At 43.5% G+C, this 20,505-nt stretch overlaps 2 protein-coding genes across 2 annotated transcripts; one reads left to right on the top strand and one right to left on the bottom strand.

The window, feature by feature from the left end:
- Positions 1 to 160: 160 nt before the first annotated feature.
- On the bottom strand, positions 161 to 5,254 carry znf526 (zinc finger protein 526; the record flags this gene model as incomplete). The annotated part of the gene is made up of 7 exons (XM_079227573.1): positions 161 to 737; positions 863 to 2,434; positions 2,539 to 2,674; positions 2,778 to 3,520; positions 3,614 to 3,709; positions 4,644 to 4,810; positions 4,933 to 5,254. 7 exons carry the CDS (start codon positions 5,252 to 5,254, stop codon positions 564 to 566), a joined length of 3,210 nt encoding a protein of 1,069 aa, XP_079083699.1. The 3' UTR covers positions 161 to 563.
- A 1,376-nt stretch (positions 5,255 to 6,630) lies between these two features.
- gsk3ab (glycogen synthase kinase 3 alpha b) lies at positions 6,631 to 18,295 on the top strand. The gene is made up of 10 exons (XM_079227574.1): positions 6,631 to 6,816; positions 12,134 to 12,321; positions 12,570 to 12,653; positions 13,502 to 13,612; positions 15,702 to 15,832; positions 16,125 to 16,329; positions 16,681 to 16,776; positions 17,330 to 17,516; positions 17,645 to 17,722; positions 18,176 to 18,295. The coding sequence occupies exons 1-10, from the start codon at positions 6,642 to 6,644 to the stop codon at positions 18,241 to 18,243; spliced, it is 1,323 nt and encodes a 440-aa protein (XP_079083700.1). The 5' UTR covers positions 6,631 to 6,641; the 3' UTR covers positions 18,244 to 18,295.
- Positions 18,296 to 20,505: the final 2,210 nt, after the last annotated feature.

Raw genomic sequence — 20,505 nt, 5'->3', positions numbered from 1 at the left:
GATACAAAATGTTGGTCAAGAACATTCAAAATGGAGCATCACGTTTGTCCAGCACTGTTTAAATGTAATTGAGTTCACTTCATCTCCAGTCTAGATATGTGAACTGTAACATGGTTGTGTTGCATGAGAGCATGGGTCACAAATGTATCACCTTGAAAAAACATTTATTGATTTCACCTATTTACAACTGCACAACCAAACCTTTAAACAGAAGAAAAGTCACATCAATTTCATATAAATGATAAAATGAGTCATACAAATTTTATCCGAGGCACAAACCAAATCGTCCTTATTCATCATGAATGCCACATCCTGTATTTTAGTATGTGTTATTTAAATCAACTTTAATACTGATTGATCCCTCTTGTGGCTTTGTAAAAGATGGAGGATGAGTTACTTTGGTCGGATTGCTGAACTCCATATCCATTTAGTCCAGTCCACAATGATCTGGCTCCAGTAAGCCTGAACTGGACTCAACCTCTCAGTAGTCTGTCAGTTTTAAGACCAACCCTGAACTCATCAACCTGGCAGAATAAAGTATATTTCTTTTGTCAAACTCGTGCTCAGAGGAGCTGCAGTCCGTCCATGGCGCCAGTGTCCATGGCGAGGCTGTTCTCCAAAGCGGTGTGATAGATCTCCAAGGCCTGCTCTAAGGGCAGCGCTCCTCCCTCGCTGGTCTCAATGATGGCTATGGTCTCCCCAAACTCATTACACATGATGGTGGGAGTGCCCTGCGTCTGAGAGGAGGAAACCAAATACAGAATTAGTTAAACTAAAATCAGAGTACACAGACAAAATGTATAGATAGGACTTAATTATGGGTTTTTTTCCCAGGATGAGTGAGAAGGATATACATCCCGACCTGATGTATCAGATCTGAGGCTTGGATCTGGATGAACTGAGGCTGCCCGTTAGCGAGTTCCACTGCCGAAGCGTCCACCACCGCCACAGCAGAGCTGGTCTCCATGGCGGCCTGGGCAGCGGCTTCTTCGTCCAGCCTCTGCTGCCTGGCGTGGGTCTTTTTGTGGTTCCTCAGGTTGGAGAAGGTCTTAAAGGCTTTGCCGCACTGCGGACAAACGTGTGGCCGTTCGCCTGTGTGTGTTCGACGGTGTTCAGCCAGGTGCATACTCTGGATGAAACCCTTTCCGCACACTTCGCAGCGAAACGGCCGCTCGCCCGAGTGCGTGCGCAGGTGCTCGCGCAGGTGCGTGTTCTGACGGAAGCGCTTGCCGCACACTTGGCAAGGGAACGGTCTCTCGCCGGTGTGGACCCGCTGGTGAAGTGCAACTCCGGAGGAAGACACAAACAGTTTGCCACAGATAAGACACTGGTGGGCTTTGGGCCGCTTCCCGATGGTGCACCGCGGTCGCCCAGGGCCTAAGGCGAAGTGGCTCAGTCTGTGGAGTCGCAGGTTGGCAGGAGAATTGAGCTTCTTCCCGCAAATATTACAATCTAGGCCCCCCCGAACGAGACTGGCTGAATCTCCCGATTCCGTCTCAGCTGTGGTCGAGGTGGAGGGCACCGAGGTCAGATCTTTGCCCAACTCTGCCTGGTTGTCCGTTCCTGTGCCAGCCTGCACCAGTGTGGGGTGCTGCTCCAGAAAGTGCCCGTCTCGCTGCCTCCTGGTCAGGAAGCCAGCCTCACATTGGGGACAAGGGAAAGGGGCCGGAGCCCCCGGATGCTGAGTGTAGCGATGCGCCGCCAACTTGATGGGCCAGCGGAAGGTGGCGGGGCAGTCTGGGCAGCACAACGTCGCAGCACTGGCGTGCAGCAGGCTGTGCTGACGGAGGTTGGATGACTGTGAAAAGGAGCGGTGGCAGACGTCACAGCGGTATGGCCGCACACCAGAGTGGATGAGATTATGCCTCATCAGATTGGCGAGAGACGAGAAGGTTTTGCCGCAGTCAGAACACTGGAAGGGCCGCTCACCGGTATGAATGCGGATGTGGTTGCGCACGTGGATCTGCTTCTTGAAAGACTTGCCACAGATGCCGCACATGAAGGTGCGCTCAGTGACATGGGACTTGCGTCGATGGTGAACGAGCTGCAGCTGGGAGGGAAAGGTCTTGGGGCATGAACGGCAAGAAAAAGACCCTTTAACAGATGATACGGATGATGCAGCTGAAGCGACAGTGTCGTCGGGGGGAGCAGGGTTTGTAGCCAAGTCAGACTTGGTGGCCTCCTCCACCTGCGGGGGTTCATTGGTGTTGGCTTCAAGTGGGGCAGTCACCTCCATGGTGTTGTCATTAGCTTGCTTTTCCACTTCACCTCCTACCACTTGAGAACTCTGCATTGTATCTTCCACCATTTTTTCCATCTCATCTTCTGAGAGAGGGGCCAGCAGGTTGCTCTTTGACTCAGTGTGAGAAGTCTTGTCTCTCGCTCTCTGTAGGATTGCAAGTGCAGTGAGAGACGCTCTTATTGGAGCTGAGGCCTGCAGGGGGAAAAAACAAGCACATGCCAAATAAAAAGAGACATACTAACTTGAGGTTTGCGGACGCAATTGTGTGTGTGGGGGGTGGGATATGCTTATTTTACTACCAAGGAGTAAGGGGGTCTGTCACATGAATCACGGTTGATGTGGGTTCTACGGTGGTAGAGGTACTTGGTCATGTTGGTGAAGGTTTTGTTGCAGAACTGACACTTGTGAAGAGGATCTGCAATGTGGGACTTCCTGTAAGACACCGGGAGGAAAAGATGAAACAGACAGAAAAATAATCACTAGTTCATATCGGCCGTCTGTTGTTCACAGGGATGCAGACCGCTGTGGTGTTTACCTGTGCATGATAAGAGTCATCTCAGTGGTGAAGCCATTGCCACAGTCCACACACAAGTACCTAGCCACACCAGAGTGTGTGCGCATGTGCGTCTGCAGTGACGTCGCCTTCTTGAACACCTTGCCACACTCCGGACATTCGTGCGTGCCCTGCTCATGCACGCGCTTGTGAGCAGCCAGCCGGTTGACGGAGGTGAAGGTGCGGTTGCAGAGTTCACACTGTTGGGACTTGGCCCAGACTGCTGCTTTCTTCTCCACTACTCTAATCCTAACGTCCTCCCCCTTCTCCGCCGTCTCCTCCCTCCCTCGCACCTCCTCGAAGCCACTCATGACGCCTGGCTCTCCACTCTCCTTGTCCTGACCCAGGAAGTGCTCTCCCTGGTGCTGGAGGAAGTCCTCCGGGGTCTGGAAGAGAAGGGAGCATTCTGAGCACTCATACGGGTGGATGACCACCACCTCTGTTGGCTGCTGCGGCTCCTGGACACTGGGGGCCAACCTTAACTCCAGTCTCTGGTCCCCGTTCTCCAGGACCCCCAGCTTTCCCACTGCAGGCAACAGAGGGGGCAGCTTGGAGCGCCGCTGACCGGGGACGGTGGAGTTGTCCGCCAGGGCTTGAGCTGTGAGAATCTGCAGGTGCATGGTGGCAGAGCCAGGGATGGCCGTCACTGGAGGCAGCAGGGAGGAACGGGAGGAAGCTGCAGATTTGGACTGAACTTTATTCTGTTGCTGTTGCTGAGCGAGTACCTGGAAAAGACACAGACACAAGTACAAACGTTAGAACCCGTTATCATGTTCTCATTTAATTCCTCTCTTGTGAGATGTTTACAATTCGAGTACCTGTGCCAAGATCTCCCCGGCTTGCTGTTCACTCAGTACGTAGTTCTGCATGTTATTCAGGGGAGTGATGGTGCCATCCGGCTGTAGCACATACTCCTGTTGCAAGGGACAAAAAAAAAAAAACATGGCTTGTTATATTTTCTACAGAAATTAAGCAATGTTTGATCATGGCTCTCCATTAAGAAGAGCAAAGATGCTGACAGTTCAGCGTCGTCACTCTGATTCATGTCTTCTAGTTGATTATTAGATGCTTTGGAAACGAGATGTCTGCTGTTTGGCTGCGACACCCTTTCAAACTAGTATTTTCTAGAATCACAGTGCGGTTGCAGCAAACCAATCTGCGCTGGCCGACACAACACAGAGTCTCGAAGATGAATGTTTCCCTTTAAAGCTATTTAAATGTGCTCTTGAGCATAAGGGCCTGACCCAAATGAAATAAATGGAAAGTCAAAAACTGCAAAGTTACTTTCAGATTTTGAGCTGTGCTTGCGAATTACTCAGCACGGGGGAAAGTTTATGAGTAAAGTTTAGCTGTTACTAGACTAACTGCTCAGATTTACAGTTGTTCCATTGTCAGCTTCACTTTATAATGAGACTCGACTCAGTATTACTACATGTCTGTCATACACAGACTCTTTGATACTCTGGGGAAAACGCCCAACAAAGATGACAATGCACTTTACATTCCACATAAAGCTAGTACCAGGATGTGAATGGGTCTGCAGAATATAACCTACATCATTAATACTGTGCCTTTATCATTGTTACAGCTCAATAACAAGCTTTTGGCACGACTAGTCAATTTAAGAAGCAACTTATTTTTCAAACAAATTGTTGCCGTGTTGAGTGAATAATGTGGAAAAAATGGTTTAAGAACTGCACCAGTCATTTTGTTTGTTACCAACAATAGTGACGATGACAGAAATACTACTGTAGCATTCATGTAGTACAAGCGTTAAATTCATTCTACTTTCCAGATAAGAACAAAAATGTTTTACAGTTATTTGCGAGTTCAATAAAGCTCTCTTACCACGGTCTCTGTGTTACTGTGTGTACTGCTCCTACTGTGGGTCCGCCGGTGCTCCAGCCAGGTATCAGGCGAGTCAAACAGAGCCAGGCAGTCGAGGCACTGGTACTGAACAGCGCCAGACAGCTGACCCTCAGTCCCTTCCTCTGTCTCCAAAACCTCACACAGCTCTGGGGAACGGTCATACACACACACAGACAGTCAGTCAGTGTTGTTTCTTCGTTTTAGTATAACTAGTAGCGATTAAAACAAACAAAAGCCCTTAGAAAATACACACAATCAAATATCTCACCTTGATGCTCCACCTCCATCCCTGCCTCTCTCATGTGCATCTCTTGGTGCTGCAGCAGTTCCTCCGGGTTCATGAGGAGGGCCCCACACTCCAGACACTGGTACTGCTGGTTTTGCCCCATCTCTGCAACACCCTGGAAGGTCATGACCTCCCCCACCTCCCCTTCTCCTTCTTGGCCAGTGTGGATCTGCTGGTGGATCAGCACATCCTCAAGGGTGTTGAAGAGCTGGTGGCACTCGCTGCACATATACTGGTGCTCCACGTACATGCCCTCTGACTCCTCTTCCTGCTGCTCCTGCTGCTCCTGCTGTGGCTCGGCCATGCTGGTGCTCCGTGTGCTTGCGTGTATTAAAAAGTGTGTTTTGTCTTATGTATTGTGCAAGTGTCTCATGGAAGACGTTGTATGACAGGTGATGAGGCGTTGAACTGAAACTTCAGTGCTGTGTCCAATCAATTAAGGTCAGTGTCAGAGCACACCTGTGGTAAAAAAAACAAAAAAAAAAACATGTTAAACATGAACGTATTTGCATTAAATGAGCAGTTCTAATGACGAATACATGGTTTCAGTGTTCCTCATCGAAATTCGTCAACAATGTGTTTAATAAAAAAGCCCCATCAATATCTGCACAGATATTATGGAACTAACTAACTAACATCGCAATGTACAGCCGTTAGCTAAGCGGAGGCCCTCCAATGCTAACGGACCGACCGCCATTGAGCAGATCCTCACTAATCTTGGTCCGATACTCCACATAAACGTGGCTCTTATCTTTGTTTACAGTGTGTGATAGCATACGGAGAGCTGTTGGCGGCGCTCCCTCCGATATTGCAGACCTGTTTCTCGGCACCGCGGTTTCCTGACGGCGGCTCCCCGGTTCGTCTGGCGGTCCGTCAGGCGGCGCTACCGACTTTTCCCCGAAGCTCTCCGGCTGCGACGGCGGGCCCTTCTTCCCCTTTGGCTCTCATTTACTCTCGTTGGGCGATCTGCGTGTGCTCGTCGCCCTCCGTTCACACAAAGGCCCGCGCCTTTTTTTGTTTGTCCCGCGTCACCGTCTGTGGCGTGTAAATGCAGGAAATTTAAACAGTGTCCGTGGGAAATCGCATTTCATTGAGGGAAATTAAACGTTTGCCCGCTGATCGCCTCCATTCGTGTGACACGAAGCCCAGCCCAATGCGGTAGTGTCGACGTTTCCGGGTCTCTGATTGGACGGACTGACCGTCAATCACAAACGGTGCTTTCCTTCTGGGCATTGTAGTTTTTTTGACGAACGTTAGGGACCCCTCCGGCCCCATGACCAGAATAATGTATGCTGACACACATTGTTAATAGGCAACATCCACCCTGTTAATGTATGTTCTTAACCTGCTTCAGCGCCATCGAGGTGTTGCGAATCACAACTGTCATTATTGTATATTTGAGTCCAAACTTTAGTGAGCATGAAAACTCCCAAATAACTCACTTTCCCAGCAACGCTTGCGAAGCTTTACGTCGTTGTGCGTAAACGCTCCAGTCCCCCCCACCCCCCTCCCCCCCCACCATCACCGTTCTACAGAGGAAGAAAGGGGGAGACGGGCGACCTATACAGAACGCTGTAAGTGTAGTTTATATTTATCTCGAATACTACAACACACTTCTATAAAAGCTTAAGTTTGTGCCGGTCTGGCTTTTGTTAACGTTCCACCTTGCCTCGGCTTTAGTTCACACAAATATGAGCGGCAGCGGGCGGCCCAGGACCAGCTCCTTCGCTGAGCCTCCCGGAGCTCCCGGATCCGCTATAGCCGGCGCCGGATCAGCGGCAGCCGGCGGAAGCTCGACAGGAAAAACTGGGGCTTCACAAGCCAGTGGAAGCAGCTCGACGAGCTTTGGGAATTTGAAACTTCCCAGTAAGTATATATACAAATATATAATCATGAGCCCACTTCATACGTTGTCACAAAGGCTCGTGCTGCACGTTATTTGTAGATAAACGTGTCTTGAGGGTACTTGGTGTCGATCTTTGTCGCGGAGCAGCAAGCTGTTAGCTGGACAGCTAACTTAAGTTAGCTGTCCAGCTAACGGGGGCTGTGTTTTTCATTAAGGAACCAGTGCGATCCTTTTATCGCACAGCTAACATCATCGTTAGCTGCTGGTGGCGACATTTGAATTAAGCTGTTGGTGTTTCGGTGGTATATAATGTTAAGTAAGTGTTTTCGGCCACATTACCGAACCATTATTTTTGCATTGTAACCCAAAAATAGAGTTGTGTGTTAACCGACGCTCTAATATATTCGTGAATAATGTCGGGTGTAGAAGCTAGCTAGCTTGCTAACGTTTGATGAAGAGTGCTGTAGGTTGAAATTATGAGGTCTAACTTTTTTTAGGCGTCGTCCTCGGTTCAGTCTGATCTTGCCGAGAGAGTGACAAACCAGGGTTGTGAGACTGTACGCCGTGTGGTACCCTGAAAAAATGGAAATTATGATCTTTAAATGTATCCCAAACTACTGAGTTCCAAATTCTTACTAGGCAACATGTGGTGACATTACCTTCACCTAATCTATCTACTGCATTAATGCATGGGTTTAAACAGCTTGTCCGGTACTTGAATGCACCCCAGGTCATCTTTGACCAAGAAAGTTAAATAAAAGTTTACTAAACAGTTTCCACTCTACTAAGCTACATTTTTGTAGCTTAGTAGAGTGGAAACTGTTTAGTAAACTTTTATTTGACACATTGCCTGTACAACCGTGTCTGCACCTCTTTTAAAGTGGAAAACTATTTCTAATTGTAATTTAATATCGGGACACCTTAGTTGAGGCCATTATTCCTTTAGGTATCCTGTCTACTTTTACGCTGATGGTTGAACATACTTAATGTGTTGACACCTCTACTGGAAACCCTGGTTAGCCAACAGCAAAGTCTCTCCAGTTGGTTTTGCTGGTGTGATAACAAGAACTTGCAGAATGCTCAGGGGTCATGTAGCTGTGCAACGGTAGCAGTTGGCTGAAGATCTGTAGGGTTGGAAAGAGGTGTGCAGAATGACAGACTGGGAAAGCTGGAAGAAAATAGCATCACAGTTTTTTTTCCAGTATTTTCAAAACTGGAAGAAGAAAACTTGTTATTTGAGGCCTGATGGAACATAATGTGCTGTTTGATCAATAATTGATTATTTGAACAGGAGAAATGACTACCAAAGAAAATGAATGTATGTCAAAGATCAAAGTTGACTCATGCTGCTTTGTAGTAAATCTTTACTAAAGTTAGTGCATGCGGCTAATCAGCAGATCTTCATCAGGTGATTTGGCTCATTCGCATCCATTGCTTTGGAATATAAGCTCATTTTTCTCTTCCCCCTTTCCTCATTTTTCATAATGTCTCAGTTTTGGTCATTAGGATATTCTGCATTCTATGAAAGCATTGTTCTTGTGTCAGAGATGCCGAGGCCCTGCAGAAATAACACAAAAATGCTGTTAGACTACATTGGTACTAAATCTGAAAAAGAATTCTACATTTTGGCCTTTGAAATATTTTCACAAACAAAACTAATTCGATCTAAAGTGGATCATACATGGCCTTGAGGGAGGAGGATGACATGGTCAAATGTTATGTAGCAGCAATATCAAGAAGGTAACTTTCTGCTACCTCTACTCTCACTGGGATCTTTCCAATGCTGCTAGTCACACAAGACAGATGTCACCGTTAACCTCTGTTTACTAATTTGATCAATACCTTTAGTGCAAAAGTAAAGGAATAACTGTTCTTGATTAACAAGTTGCATTAACAAGTTAATACTTAAAACTCTACATAATACACATTCAGTTGTCTGATAACAGAAAGAGAAAAACATTTCAACAGGAACAACTTGATGGTGTCTTTGACAAATTAAAAGACACTATGAATCATCATTGATAGCCAGAGTTGATAAAGACCGGATACTGAAGAAGGATACTGACCAAAATAATCGGTTTGGCTGATCAATGCCTTTTTTATGCCTTTTCCACCCTACAAAGCCCCTTTTTTATTTGAAATTAAGTGTCTCAATTTCACAAGTAGTTGTACTAGAACAGTTGAACATATTTAATTAGAAATAGTCTGCTCAAATATTCAGAAGAGTATGAATCTACGGGATAATTCCCCACCAGCTTTAGACAGTTTAATAATCCGTGCAAAGGACCCATTACAGTTTGTACCTAAACAAAGTTAAATACTTGGCCTCAATTCCTGTTCTACAGCGTGTTCACACATGTGAAATAGGGTTGAACGATTATTTCTAAATTGATATTGTCCAATCGTGGTTACTTAAGCTTCGATCATCATGGGGCTGCGCTGTGTCTCAGCATCTGACGAAGCTTTGAAATAATAAAACCATAAAACTTTCTGCAATTTATAAAAGAGTGAACATTTTATTAAAATTATTAAAACGTTCTTTAGTATCACAATTTAAATCATATTCATAACTAAGGCCCTACCAAATAGTTTGAACCGTCAAACTATTTGATTTTAATGAAGAATTAAAAATGTACTCTTCACTTGTCGTCCTCCAATAACATCTCTAAATAGCAAGGCTCAAATGCTAGAGATTATTTTAATACATGTTGAACATCCTTTTGCACTCTTTAGTTACCTCTGTCCTGCCCTTTACATCCTGAACTAATACACCCAAACCATGTATCATTAGCAACATACTAGATAGTCATGTGTTGGGATGCACAGATACTGATCTAGTGGTACTGCCCTTATTAATGTCACATGGACGCTAGCTAGCATGGGAACATTTGTAAAGAGTAGGTTGAAATGTTCTGATCTACGTTTTTAGGCGTTGTCCTCGGTCTAGTCTGATATTGCACAAATAGTTTTTGACAAACTAGAGTTGCAATACTATACATTGTCTCGTAGCCTTGAAGACATTACAATCAAAAGTATCCCAATGTACTGAGTTACATATTGTTATTAACCAACATACGGTGAATTTAGTGAAACCTTAATCTAACTACTCACCTGGATGCCTAAACTTATGCATATATGAAAGTATCTTTGCATGTGTTTCGACAGCTGGTCATCTTGTCGTTTTGTTATTTAAGAAAGTGATTATTCTAGCTTTAAATAGTGGAAAGGGTTCGCCGTGGAGACGTGACGATCCACATCAAATAAAGTTTCTTCGCCAATATCATTATGAAACGTAGTCTCTCAGTGAGCCGCTGACTCAGTATTACGTGCCAGGACAATCACGGCTATCTCCGGCCTCATTTTACCGTACTTAAAAATTATCTCATGCAATGCGATATAGATGCAACATTTTAAATGTTGGATCAGCACCTGGCTCAGTGCATTGCAAGAGCACCATCTTGAGTCTGTGTGGCACAAAACAAGAGTAAAACTTCAATAGTTGTGCAGTCTAGCTTTCTGATCAGAATGGACCGTCCAGAGTTATTTGTACTGTATGTAAAATTATTCTGGTTGGGTCAATTGAAGCATCTTCTATTGTGGGGGAGAGGAAACGTTCAGACGTGTGGATTAAAAGGCGACCATAGCTGTGGAGTGATTTTATCCAAACCACACCCACTTTAAATACATCATCACTCAACATCAGGCAAAGTGCCGTTATTGTTCCTATATGCCATAAATGATAAAATACCTGTTGTAATGTATCATGCACTTGCTGATACGTTTCTGAAGTTAAAAATGTGTTAGAGTTTTGCACTTATCAACAAGCTCCAAGCTAATTGCTTATTAGTGTGGGTGGGATTCTCTTACTCATCACACTTCCGTTGATGGTATTAGAAACCAAAGCTATTCACTGACAGCTGGGCAGAGTGCTCTTTTTTGCATTCATTATTCAAGGGACTATCATGCCAAAGCTGATCCATATTTAATGTGCTCCCCTCTGACTTAACTGGTTTCAAAAGAGTGTGAAAGTGATGCTAAAAGGAGATACAGAGGAACATTGTATTGTGGAGCAGAAATAGAGGATGCAGGAATGTGCAGGAACCACACAGTGACTGATCTCAAAAGCTGAATATTTCCTGCTGACCTTAGGGCTGAGGCCAATCATGTGGATATGCTATCGGCAGCTGTTTATTGATAACCGTGAAAAAAGTTTGGGCTGGTAAATTATATTAAAGTATAGAGTTGTCTTTTGTCACCAAGAATCAATTGGAGATAGGTATCTAATTTGTAATTTATTGATTTTTTTTTAATACAGAAATAATAAGCAGTTGACATGCTTCATCATCTTACTCCATTTTGAGACTTGGAGACCTACTAGAGATCAGGAGGGGTCCTGTTGAGACAGGCGAAGTGAGCAAGCCCAGGAACATGGCAGCACTTCTGGGTGTGCTACTGTCCACGCAATTCTTTATCACAGGCTCTGACAAGCCTTTTGGCGATGGGCCTCTTCTCTGCTGCTCTTCCCCTCCCAGTGTCATTGCTTCTGGTGCCGATTTGTCAAATCATTCTTGACCCAAAATGAGCACAGGCATAAAGCACTGAGCAACGACTTGACCCTAACTAGAGCTGTCAGTTACTCTTAGATCTTAAATATCTCATTTCCACAAGGTCAAACTTTCTATTGAAAATGATTATATATGTACCTGTATTTTAGTTTAAAAAAATCATAATGGCAAATGCAAACATATCCATAGAATAGTCTACTTATAACATGCTATTCAAAACATATATAGCTGTTGTTTGAGCAGAAAATCTATAACGTTATAATGACAACAAAAGGCACAAAATACAACTGTGCTCAACTGGCTCTTACACAGGGATAACATAAACATATACTTGGGTTAGGTGTATGTTATTGGAATGTGGACATTTAGGTAATTAAGATTGCAGAGGTTCTGAGCTGGAACTGTGACTAAGACTGTAGTTCAGATCGACACAGAGACAAAGGTTAAACCTGCAATCGGCATGGGTGTTGACCCATGTGGCGTACGTTGGTACGCCACTCGACCTGGCTTCGAGACTGTTGTCCTGAATTGGGTTAAACGTGGGTAGCAGGGATATTCTCCAGGCACTTGTATTTACAATGGGAATTTAATTTGAATGGACTTTGCCAAAAATGTGCCATATATCAGAGAGATATCGCCAGCTAAGAATCTGGCTGCGAGTAAAACTGAAACAAATTCAATCCCTTAATTTATTTTATTTATTACTTCTCTGTCTCAGAGACACTGGTATCGGGATCTTTAAAAAAAAGCATATTTGTGCTCTCGTCCACAGGAGACAGTGGCAAGGTGACAACGGTAGTAGCCACACCCGGCCAGGGCCCCGATCGCCCACAGGAAGTGTCCTATACAGACATAAAAGTTATAGGAAATGGCTCCTTTGGGGTGGTCTACCAGGCTCGCCTCATCGACAGCCAGGAGATGGTGGCAATTAAGAAAGTTCTCCAAGACAAAAGGTTTAAGGTATGTTTACACAGGCTTATGGTTAAATAATTACAGGGAAGTTGTAAACTTTGCATTTGCAAAGAAGGTTGTGATGCTTTTGCAATACGCAAATTACATTGTTTATTACTTTCCCTCTGTGGATTAGAATCTGAAGTTCTTTATTCATTGTGCTGAATTACAGACCTGTGCTAGTTTGCTATGATTGTCATATTTTTGCACAATTTACAATTTTTGCATTTCACTTCCTTTTCCTTTCTTCATTTCAGAATAGGGAGTTGCAAATTATGAGGAAATTGGACCACTGCAACATTGTGAGGCTACGCTACTTCTTCTACTCCAGTGGAGAGAAGGTGCGTATGCAGTGACTTGACGTTTTTTTTATGCAGTAGGTATCGAGTTTCTAGATGAAACACTCTGCCTCCACACCCAGCCAGTCATAAAATTATGATTCATAGACATGTTTTAGACAAGTTGATCCGGGTCTTTATTGTACATTAAATTCACTCCCTTAAGTCAACAATTTTAGGATTCAAGTACTTTGCTGAATTGCTCAGGTTTTTATTGTGGCTTAGCTCTTGCCCTTAGTGTATCTGCATCTGAGAAAATATGAGCTGTATCAGCCAAACTTGGCTGATCCTTAACCTCTAATCTGTACGCTTTAGAAGATCAAAATGCAGTTTTATATGTAAGCAAAGTGCACGTGTCATTGTATTTGATCTCAGCTGCTGTAAAAATGTATCCCTTTTTTATATAATGAAAGATTTGTATAGTTTATGAATTAATTATAACATTGGTATAAATGAACCTGAATATCCATCTTGTATTTGAGTCTGATGTTTACACTCCTATGTACTTTAGCAGTAATGACTATGGCAGGCTAACTGTTTACACTCATAATTATAGATCTGTTTACTAAATGTTGTCAATAAGCTGTATCAACTGTAAATGTTTATTCAATCATTGTTTGCTTCAGATATTCGTCGCTAACAAGTGCAAAGCATAAGATCAATGTTTCATGTTGTCCAAAAAGCCATCTTCAACCATAAAGCTAGCTATCGCATAGAGCTTCAATAAAAAGAAAATGGTTTACTTACTCACCCCCTGTACTACCCAACATATTTAATGAGATTGGTTTGTTTTATAGTTAATTTTCCACCTCTAATTGTACAATCCTTTTTGTTTTTTTCCTCCTTTCCAGAAAGATGAGGTGTATTTGAATCTGGTGCTGGATTACGTCCCTGAGACGGTGTACAGGGTGGCTCGGCATTTCAACAAAGCCAAGACCACCATCCCCATCATCTATGTTAAGGTGGGCACACATAAAGATTATAGACGCACATACACAGCTGGGTGTGCATGTGGGCTTTAACGACACGGCCACAGGCATCAAAAGGGCTGATTCAAGTCAGTTATTCAGGGATGACGCGCTGTTGTAATCATAGAAGGAAATGTACTGTCTGGTCTTTCTTCAGCGTCCCACAAAGCCTGCAGAGATTATGTTTTCACCCCTGTCTGTTCTTTAAAAAAAGCTAAGAATGGAAAATAAGTGGACTTTCGCTGGATTCATTTTTGCAGTGATGTGGGATTAATGCATCTAAAATGCATTCCAGCTGTAAATGATGATGATGATGATGATGATGCATGCATTCGTTATTGGGAACCTCTGACATCCAGACTGTTGAACATGCACTGCTTTATAGAAAACACAGATGACTCACAATCACAGTATTTGTTAGGAAGGCAGCTGCTTTGCAAGTTGCAGATCGTTCATCTTTGGAAGAGATTTGGCTCTTGGTGCTTTCATGGTTAGAAGTATACAACTTTAAATACTTCATTCTAAAAAGATGAGTCTGCTACTCTGGCATTAAAAAGCTCTCTCACTCTGTCAACTAATAAATGGCATTAGATTTAGATATATCATCTTAGTCGTTCAATTGAGTTAACTCAGTCATTGAGAAAATTTTGACACAATTTTTGACAAATATTAAATGGGAAATTAAAGTAACATTTTGTTTCTCACAGACGGCTCACTGTTAAAGGATTAAAAGCAGAAAGGGGAAGATGGTCCCAGGGGAATGAATCAGTTTGCGATGCACTTGGTTCCCTGTTTTTAAAAGGGAGCGTGTTTGTGTGTTCACTGTGTCTCCAGCAGCAGAGAGGCCGTTATAGCTGTCTCATGGCCCATTTCCCTTCCTCAGCCTGCTTCTCCCCTGTGGCGTTAAGATGCATACTGAGCTCTCTCCTCTGTCACCCCTCCGTTCTCCAGCGACACACTTCTATCAAAGCCTGTCTGGGGGTCTTCGTTCCCCCTCCCTGTCCACTGGGTCTACATGTCTCATCGTTTTCTTCCTCGCCGGTCTCCTCCTCTTCTCTCCCCCAGCCCCCTTTTTAAACATCATCTCTCATCCCTCAGTCGTCATGTTCTCTGTAATCATTTTGTAATCGTTGGCCAGCCTGCTGTCACTGCGTCATGGGGGTAATAATGACGATAATGGTGATGATGAGTTTTTTGTCGTATTAAGATGCTTACGGCATGCATTTCACAGACACATTAAACGGGTACAGACTTAACTGGCTGAGCATTTTTTTATTTGAGAACGACACCGTTGACCTAGGATGTGTAGACAAATGTCAAATAGTGGTCGGATGGAAGATAGTTGCACATCTTCAGGGAGGATTTTGCGCCCCAATGTTGTTTTGTTGTAGAAACACGGCTCTGCAGGCTGCATCAGACACCACACAGCTGCGTCTTTCATCACGCACCTACCTAAACAGTGTACCCAAAAACACAATCAGGGCACATATTGAAGTGACTGGCACATGATGAAACACCTATTCACACACACATGAACCTCTTTCACACCGCCAGCTAATGTCTGAATTAATACAATGCTATTATTTGTCAGCCTATCTGCAGAACTTGAAACGTTTTGAAAACCTTGAATTCAGTTTCCTTAACAAGAACAAAATTCTTACATTTATTTATTTTTCCCTTTTTTTCAGAAGTATTTTCTACTGCCTACTGTAGTTTTAGTTAGAAATTAGAAACTAAACTGATTTGATAGTAGGCTGCCGGGAGACTTATAAACTAAAAGTAGGATTGACATCTCATAATGTGTCACTTTAAGCAAAAACATATAAACTTATTAGGATTAATTATTTTCAATTGGTTAAGCTATCTATACTTGTTTTCCTTTTTTTATCCAGGTCTTGTTATTTAAATTGTTTATTTAATTAGGAATTTGTGTTTATATACTGCTGGGATTGATAATTTAAGGTCATATTTTTCGTGATATTTTTATGCTTACTGGCCAATATGATAATGAACTGAAGACTTGACAGTGGTGAACTTTGGTATCCTCAAATTCATCTTTGCTTTTCTCCCCCTCGTCCCTCAGGTATACATGTATCAGCTGTTCCGCAGTCTGGCTTATATCCATTCCCAGGGCGTGTGTCACAGAGACATCAAGCCCCAGAACCTCCTGGTGGACCCGGAGACGGCCATCCTCAAACTCTGTGACTTTGGCAGGTCAGTAACGGACTCTGCCTCTGGACGTGTCGGCCTGTCGCAATTGTTCTTGCTGTCGTTGTTGTTACTGTCTCAGCGTGCGTGTTTAGGAGGCTGTCTATTTGTGTAGCAATCTCTTTCTCAGCCTGGACGTTCCCTGTTTTCATCTGTCATATGTTTTTCCTACCTCTGACTTCTCACAAGCTGTGGGTTTGTGAAAACCGACGTATTGAGAAATGAAACGTTCACGTTGACTGACATTCCCCTCCTGAACTGTCTTTTTCTGCTTCATCTCCATTTTACCGCCTTCTAGTGCGAAGCAGTTAGTTCGGGGGGAGCCGAACGTGTCCTATATCTGCTCACGGTACTATCGTGCCCCGGAGCTCATTTTTGGTGCCACCGACTACACGTCCAACATTGACATCTGGTCGGCCGGCTGCGTGCTGGCCGAGCTGCTGCTGGGCCAGCCCATCTTCCCTGGGGACAGCGGCGTGGACCAGCTAGTGGAGATCATCAAGGTACAGTAGTGATACTACAGCGGCTGGAAGCCAACTGTTTGCACAAGCAGCGAGATGAAAGGAGACATGGTCTAAAGTTTGAAATTGAGACCGCTGTCATTATTGGCTTTGAGCTTTTGTAAGAACTATTGTGAAAAACATCAAACAATATGTGAGTACTTGCATTTAAATATAGTATTTTGATACATTTAAATACAGATATCTAGAAATGGAGAACAATGCAAGCTGTACACTTAATATGACAACAGCTATTTGTGTGATCGTCAACACTGACGATCCCTCCACATCTTGTTTCCAGGCATGCAGGACATCCCAATCACTGTGATTAATGATTTCATTTTTGTTTATTAGGTTCTGGGAACACCAACAAGGGAGCAGATCCGAGAGATGAACCCTAACTACACAGAGTTCAAATTCCCTCAGATAAAAGCACACCCTTGGACAAAGGTATGTTACCACTACTGGAGAATATTAATCATGGCTAGTGGTTATCCAAACACCAGTGTGAAGTTGTATTGTTTATATCTTTCTGAAACGGCTTATTTTGACCTTTATTGGGCATTGAGATAATGCCATGATGATGATCATGATAATGCCAAAATAAGAAATAATAAGAAACCAGAATTTGATGTGTGTACTCGTATAAAAATACTTTCTGTTTTAGTTTTTTTCGAGTACTGCTGCTGCTGCCTAGTATTTTTGATTGTAGAGTAGATGAATAGCAATTTAACCAGGTAATATTTCATGTTTTTGCTGAATGTTTATTGTCCTGAACCAGATAATCAGACTTTGAAGCGTATGTTGTTGTTCTGTCTGTTCTCTCTGAAGAGGTATAATAATCATAGAACATGGATACAGTAAAGCCCATGTATGATTTCACTCGCTGAAGTTTCTGTGGCTGCCATGGTCACACGACGAGTTGTAAAAGTTGAACCAGCGGCAGCTGTCCTTGTTGTCAAGTCTTGGATTTCCATAAACCTAAATCTCTCCCCTCCGTCAGGTGTTTAAGCCTCGCACCCCGCCAGAGGCCATCGCCCTTTGCTCTCGCCTGCTGGAATACACGCCGGTGACCAGGCTGTCTCCACTGGAAGCATGTGCGCACCCCTTCTTCGACGAGCTGCGTCAGCCCAACACCCGCCTGCCCAGCGGGCGAGAACTGCCGCTCCTCTTCAACTTCAGTCCCGTTGGTCAGTTTACCTGCACGTCATTATTTTTTTCAGTTTGATCTCTTTTCTGTGTTTCTGGTGTTTGACCGACGATGCAGCGATTAGTATTTTATGTGTAATGAAACGTGTTTTGTTTTCTGCCCTCTCAGAGCTGTCTATCCAGCCCCAGTTGAACTCCACACTCATTCCTCCTCACGCTCGTGCACAGACATCGCCTGCCTCACATGGTGTGTATCAGAAAATATAAACAAATCTTACTTGTTTTCATTGACGGACCATATATAGGTTGGGTTTTATTCAACCATTTACTCATGTATTTATTGGCAGGTTTTATCTGGCTGTTTGTCCTCATGGCACAAGTGAATTTACAAAAATAATAAGTAACACAAGTGATCAATATATATTGTCTTCATCGCATGGTGCATTTGTGGCCTATGACCCTGATCAACAACTTAACTCTAGTTTTTAAACACAATCTGGAAAATAGCCTATGCCCAGACATTGAATGGCAGTAGACGTCTTTTCACACCTTTTATGAATATTACCGAAAATATATTAGTTTTTACTATTGGACACATTATAACCACTTGATAGGCCGTTAATTATGGTCACTGAACTATGTATTATTTCTGAGGTTAGCCTGTGTTGGTGACCAGTGTGCTCCCTCTCTTCCCCTGCAGAGGGCAGTGTGTCAGACAGTACCGCCCAGCCCAGCTCAGCACCTGGATCCATCAACAACAGCACCTGAGCATCCATCCCTCTGTCATCTTTTCTTTTTGTCTTCCCCATTTTCTTTTTCTCTCCTCTGCTCTTCTCCCTCTCGACCTCCCCTCTGGCTCCAAACCCTTAAAATAGAAAAGAAATAACTATACACACTCACATAAACACTCAGTATTGCTATTTTCCCTGAATTTGAACCATTTCCAATAGAAAACACTTTCTTTGGCTGCCAGCTTCAGGAAGATGTGGGAGGTTGTTTTAAGGATATTTAGGTTGCCATGCTTGGGCTTAATATAAGCTGCAGTTCTAAGTCCACGCTGGCCCGTGTCTGGCCTGTTAGAATAAGGAAACTTTACAATGGTTGGGATGTTTGGAAGTTGAGGAGGGGGGTTGTCCATGTGATATGGATTTTCTGTATTATAATATACAATTGACTTTTATCCCTTTTTATGTTCATTTTATTTGCATTAGCGTATTTTATGTGTGGCCGTGGTGCCATTGAACGCGATCCTGATCGACTATGGAGTTGAGAGTGAGGGCCGTATGTAAGGCCTGAATAATATTGACAATCATCCTGAGTGGGGTCAAAAAAGGCACACTTGTCGTGTTCTTGTTTGAGCGTAAAACACACTGTAGAATGTAGATTAGTGGCTTTTCTGTCACTTTCTACCCTGAACTCTACTTGAGTATTGTCAGTTCAGCCAGCCAAAGGCTGAACAAATGTGAAGAGTTAATTTTAAATCTCCCAATTTGATACCAGACAGAAGATATTGGCAGATTTTTGGTTCATTTTAGATAAGAGTTGGTTTTAAATTTTATTACAACTGAGGGCACCACAGCCTGTCTTTACAGTTTCTTTTTGAATATTCGCTCCTCAACTGCCTTTTTATGTGAATGAGAAGGAGCAGAGTGCACATTTTCAGTTTCTTTAGTATAAGCTCATGTTTTCTTTGGTTAAGCTGGAAACCAAGCAATTCATGTTAATTCTCAAATGAGTATTGCACATCTCCAAAGGGAGTAGAGCGGAAGCAAAGGGGTGCGTTATGTGTCGCGTCAGCCGTCAACATGACTTCACACAGAGGAGGGAGCCATTGACAGGGGAGCTCCAGTTGCATCTACAGAAGCCTCAATGATGTCTCATCTCAAACACAGTTGCCTCGGACTAGAGGGTGACGGTCACTTCAATAATTATGTCACTTTACGATGTTGCGTTTCATATCAGCTTGATTATGTGAAAGAATCAGGTGCAGAGGGTACAGAGAGACTACTGGCCGCTCTCGCTGCTCACCTAGCTCGTCATTGTCATTTCAGCAAGTATACACAGTTATTGTTTGTGCAGGAGGAGGACTCTGAATGAATTTTGTTTGGTTTGTGTGAGAGATTTCTTGAAACCCTCTTCGCCCACTTCCCAAACAGCCTGCCTGTGCCGCTCGTATCATGTTCTTCTTGGCTCGTGCTGGTGGGAGGAACTCATGGCAAATTATTACCCAGCCTAGCAGTCCACTGTCGGCATGAACCAATTGTCTTTCTTCCACCACGCAAATGTGCATGTTCAGCCCGAGTTAACCACACTATATTACTTCCACTAATCTCAGTAATAATCAGACCAGAAATGATGCTCAAATCCCTGAAACCCAACGGCTTTTGGAGCCTCCCCTTCATTCCTTTGTGTCCTCCTCCCTCTGCCTTCTGCTTCCCTCTTTCCTCCTCCTTTTTTCACTGCTAAACTGTAAATATCAAGTACCTTTTATTTTGTTATTATTGTTATTATATTGTTGTTCTTGTAATTTTTTTTTCTCTAGTAGACCGGCGCAGCAGCGGCCGGACTTTTTATCCTCAGTCGCAGTCTGTAAATACGATTTTGATTTCAGTCCCTGGTTCAGGAGGGGAAAAACAGAACAAAATGTTTCATTTTTATTCTCTCTCCCTCAATTTCTCTCTTCACGACTTTTCGTTCCCCCCATAAATGTTGACATAACTGTTTTATTTATTGCATTGTGTTTTTATCAGGGGACAGGGGTGATTATTATTTTCCACTGGGGTGGTACAATTGAGGGTTTAAAGTTGTCTTTCTTTTTTTTTCTTCAAATTTTAGTAATGTCACATGCAAATGATTTCATATCCAAGATACTGTACTCGGATCCAGACGTCGGTGTGTCCTTTCCAATCAGTGGTCTTGTATGTATGCAGGTGCACATGCTAGCAAACAGGTGGAACTCCAGTTTTTCAATTAACTTCAATGTGAAGGGAATGTTACAAGCCTCTGGATCTGGGGTTGTTTTGGGAGGGG

Source organism: Taurulus bubalis (assembly GCF_910589615.1).
Source record: "Taurulus bubalis genome assembly, chromosome: 12".
NCBI lineage: Eukaryota > Metazoa > Chordata > Actinopteri > Perciformes > Cottidae > Taurulus > Taurulus bubalis.
This window is presented reverse-complemented; position numbering and strand designations above follow the sequence as displayed.

Bases quoted from the DNA above. Each gene is read 5' to 3' on its own strand.
- gsk3ab (XM_079227574.1), top strand. From the start codon at position 6,642: ATGAGCGGCAGCGGGCGGCCCAGGACCAGCTCCTTCGCTGAGCCTCCC. The intron at 16,330-16,680 runs GTACAGTAGTGA...TTTGTTTATTAG, and splicing joins AGCTAGTGGAGATCATCAAG to GTTCTGGGAACACCAACAAG. The intron at 17,723-18,175 runs GTGTGTATCAGA...CTTCCCCTGCAG, and splicing joins GACATCGCCTGCCTCACATG to AGGGCAGTGTGTCAGACAGT.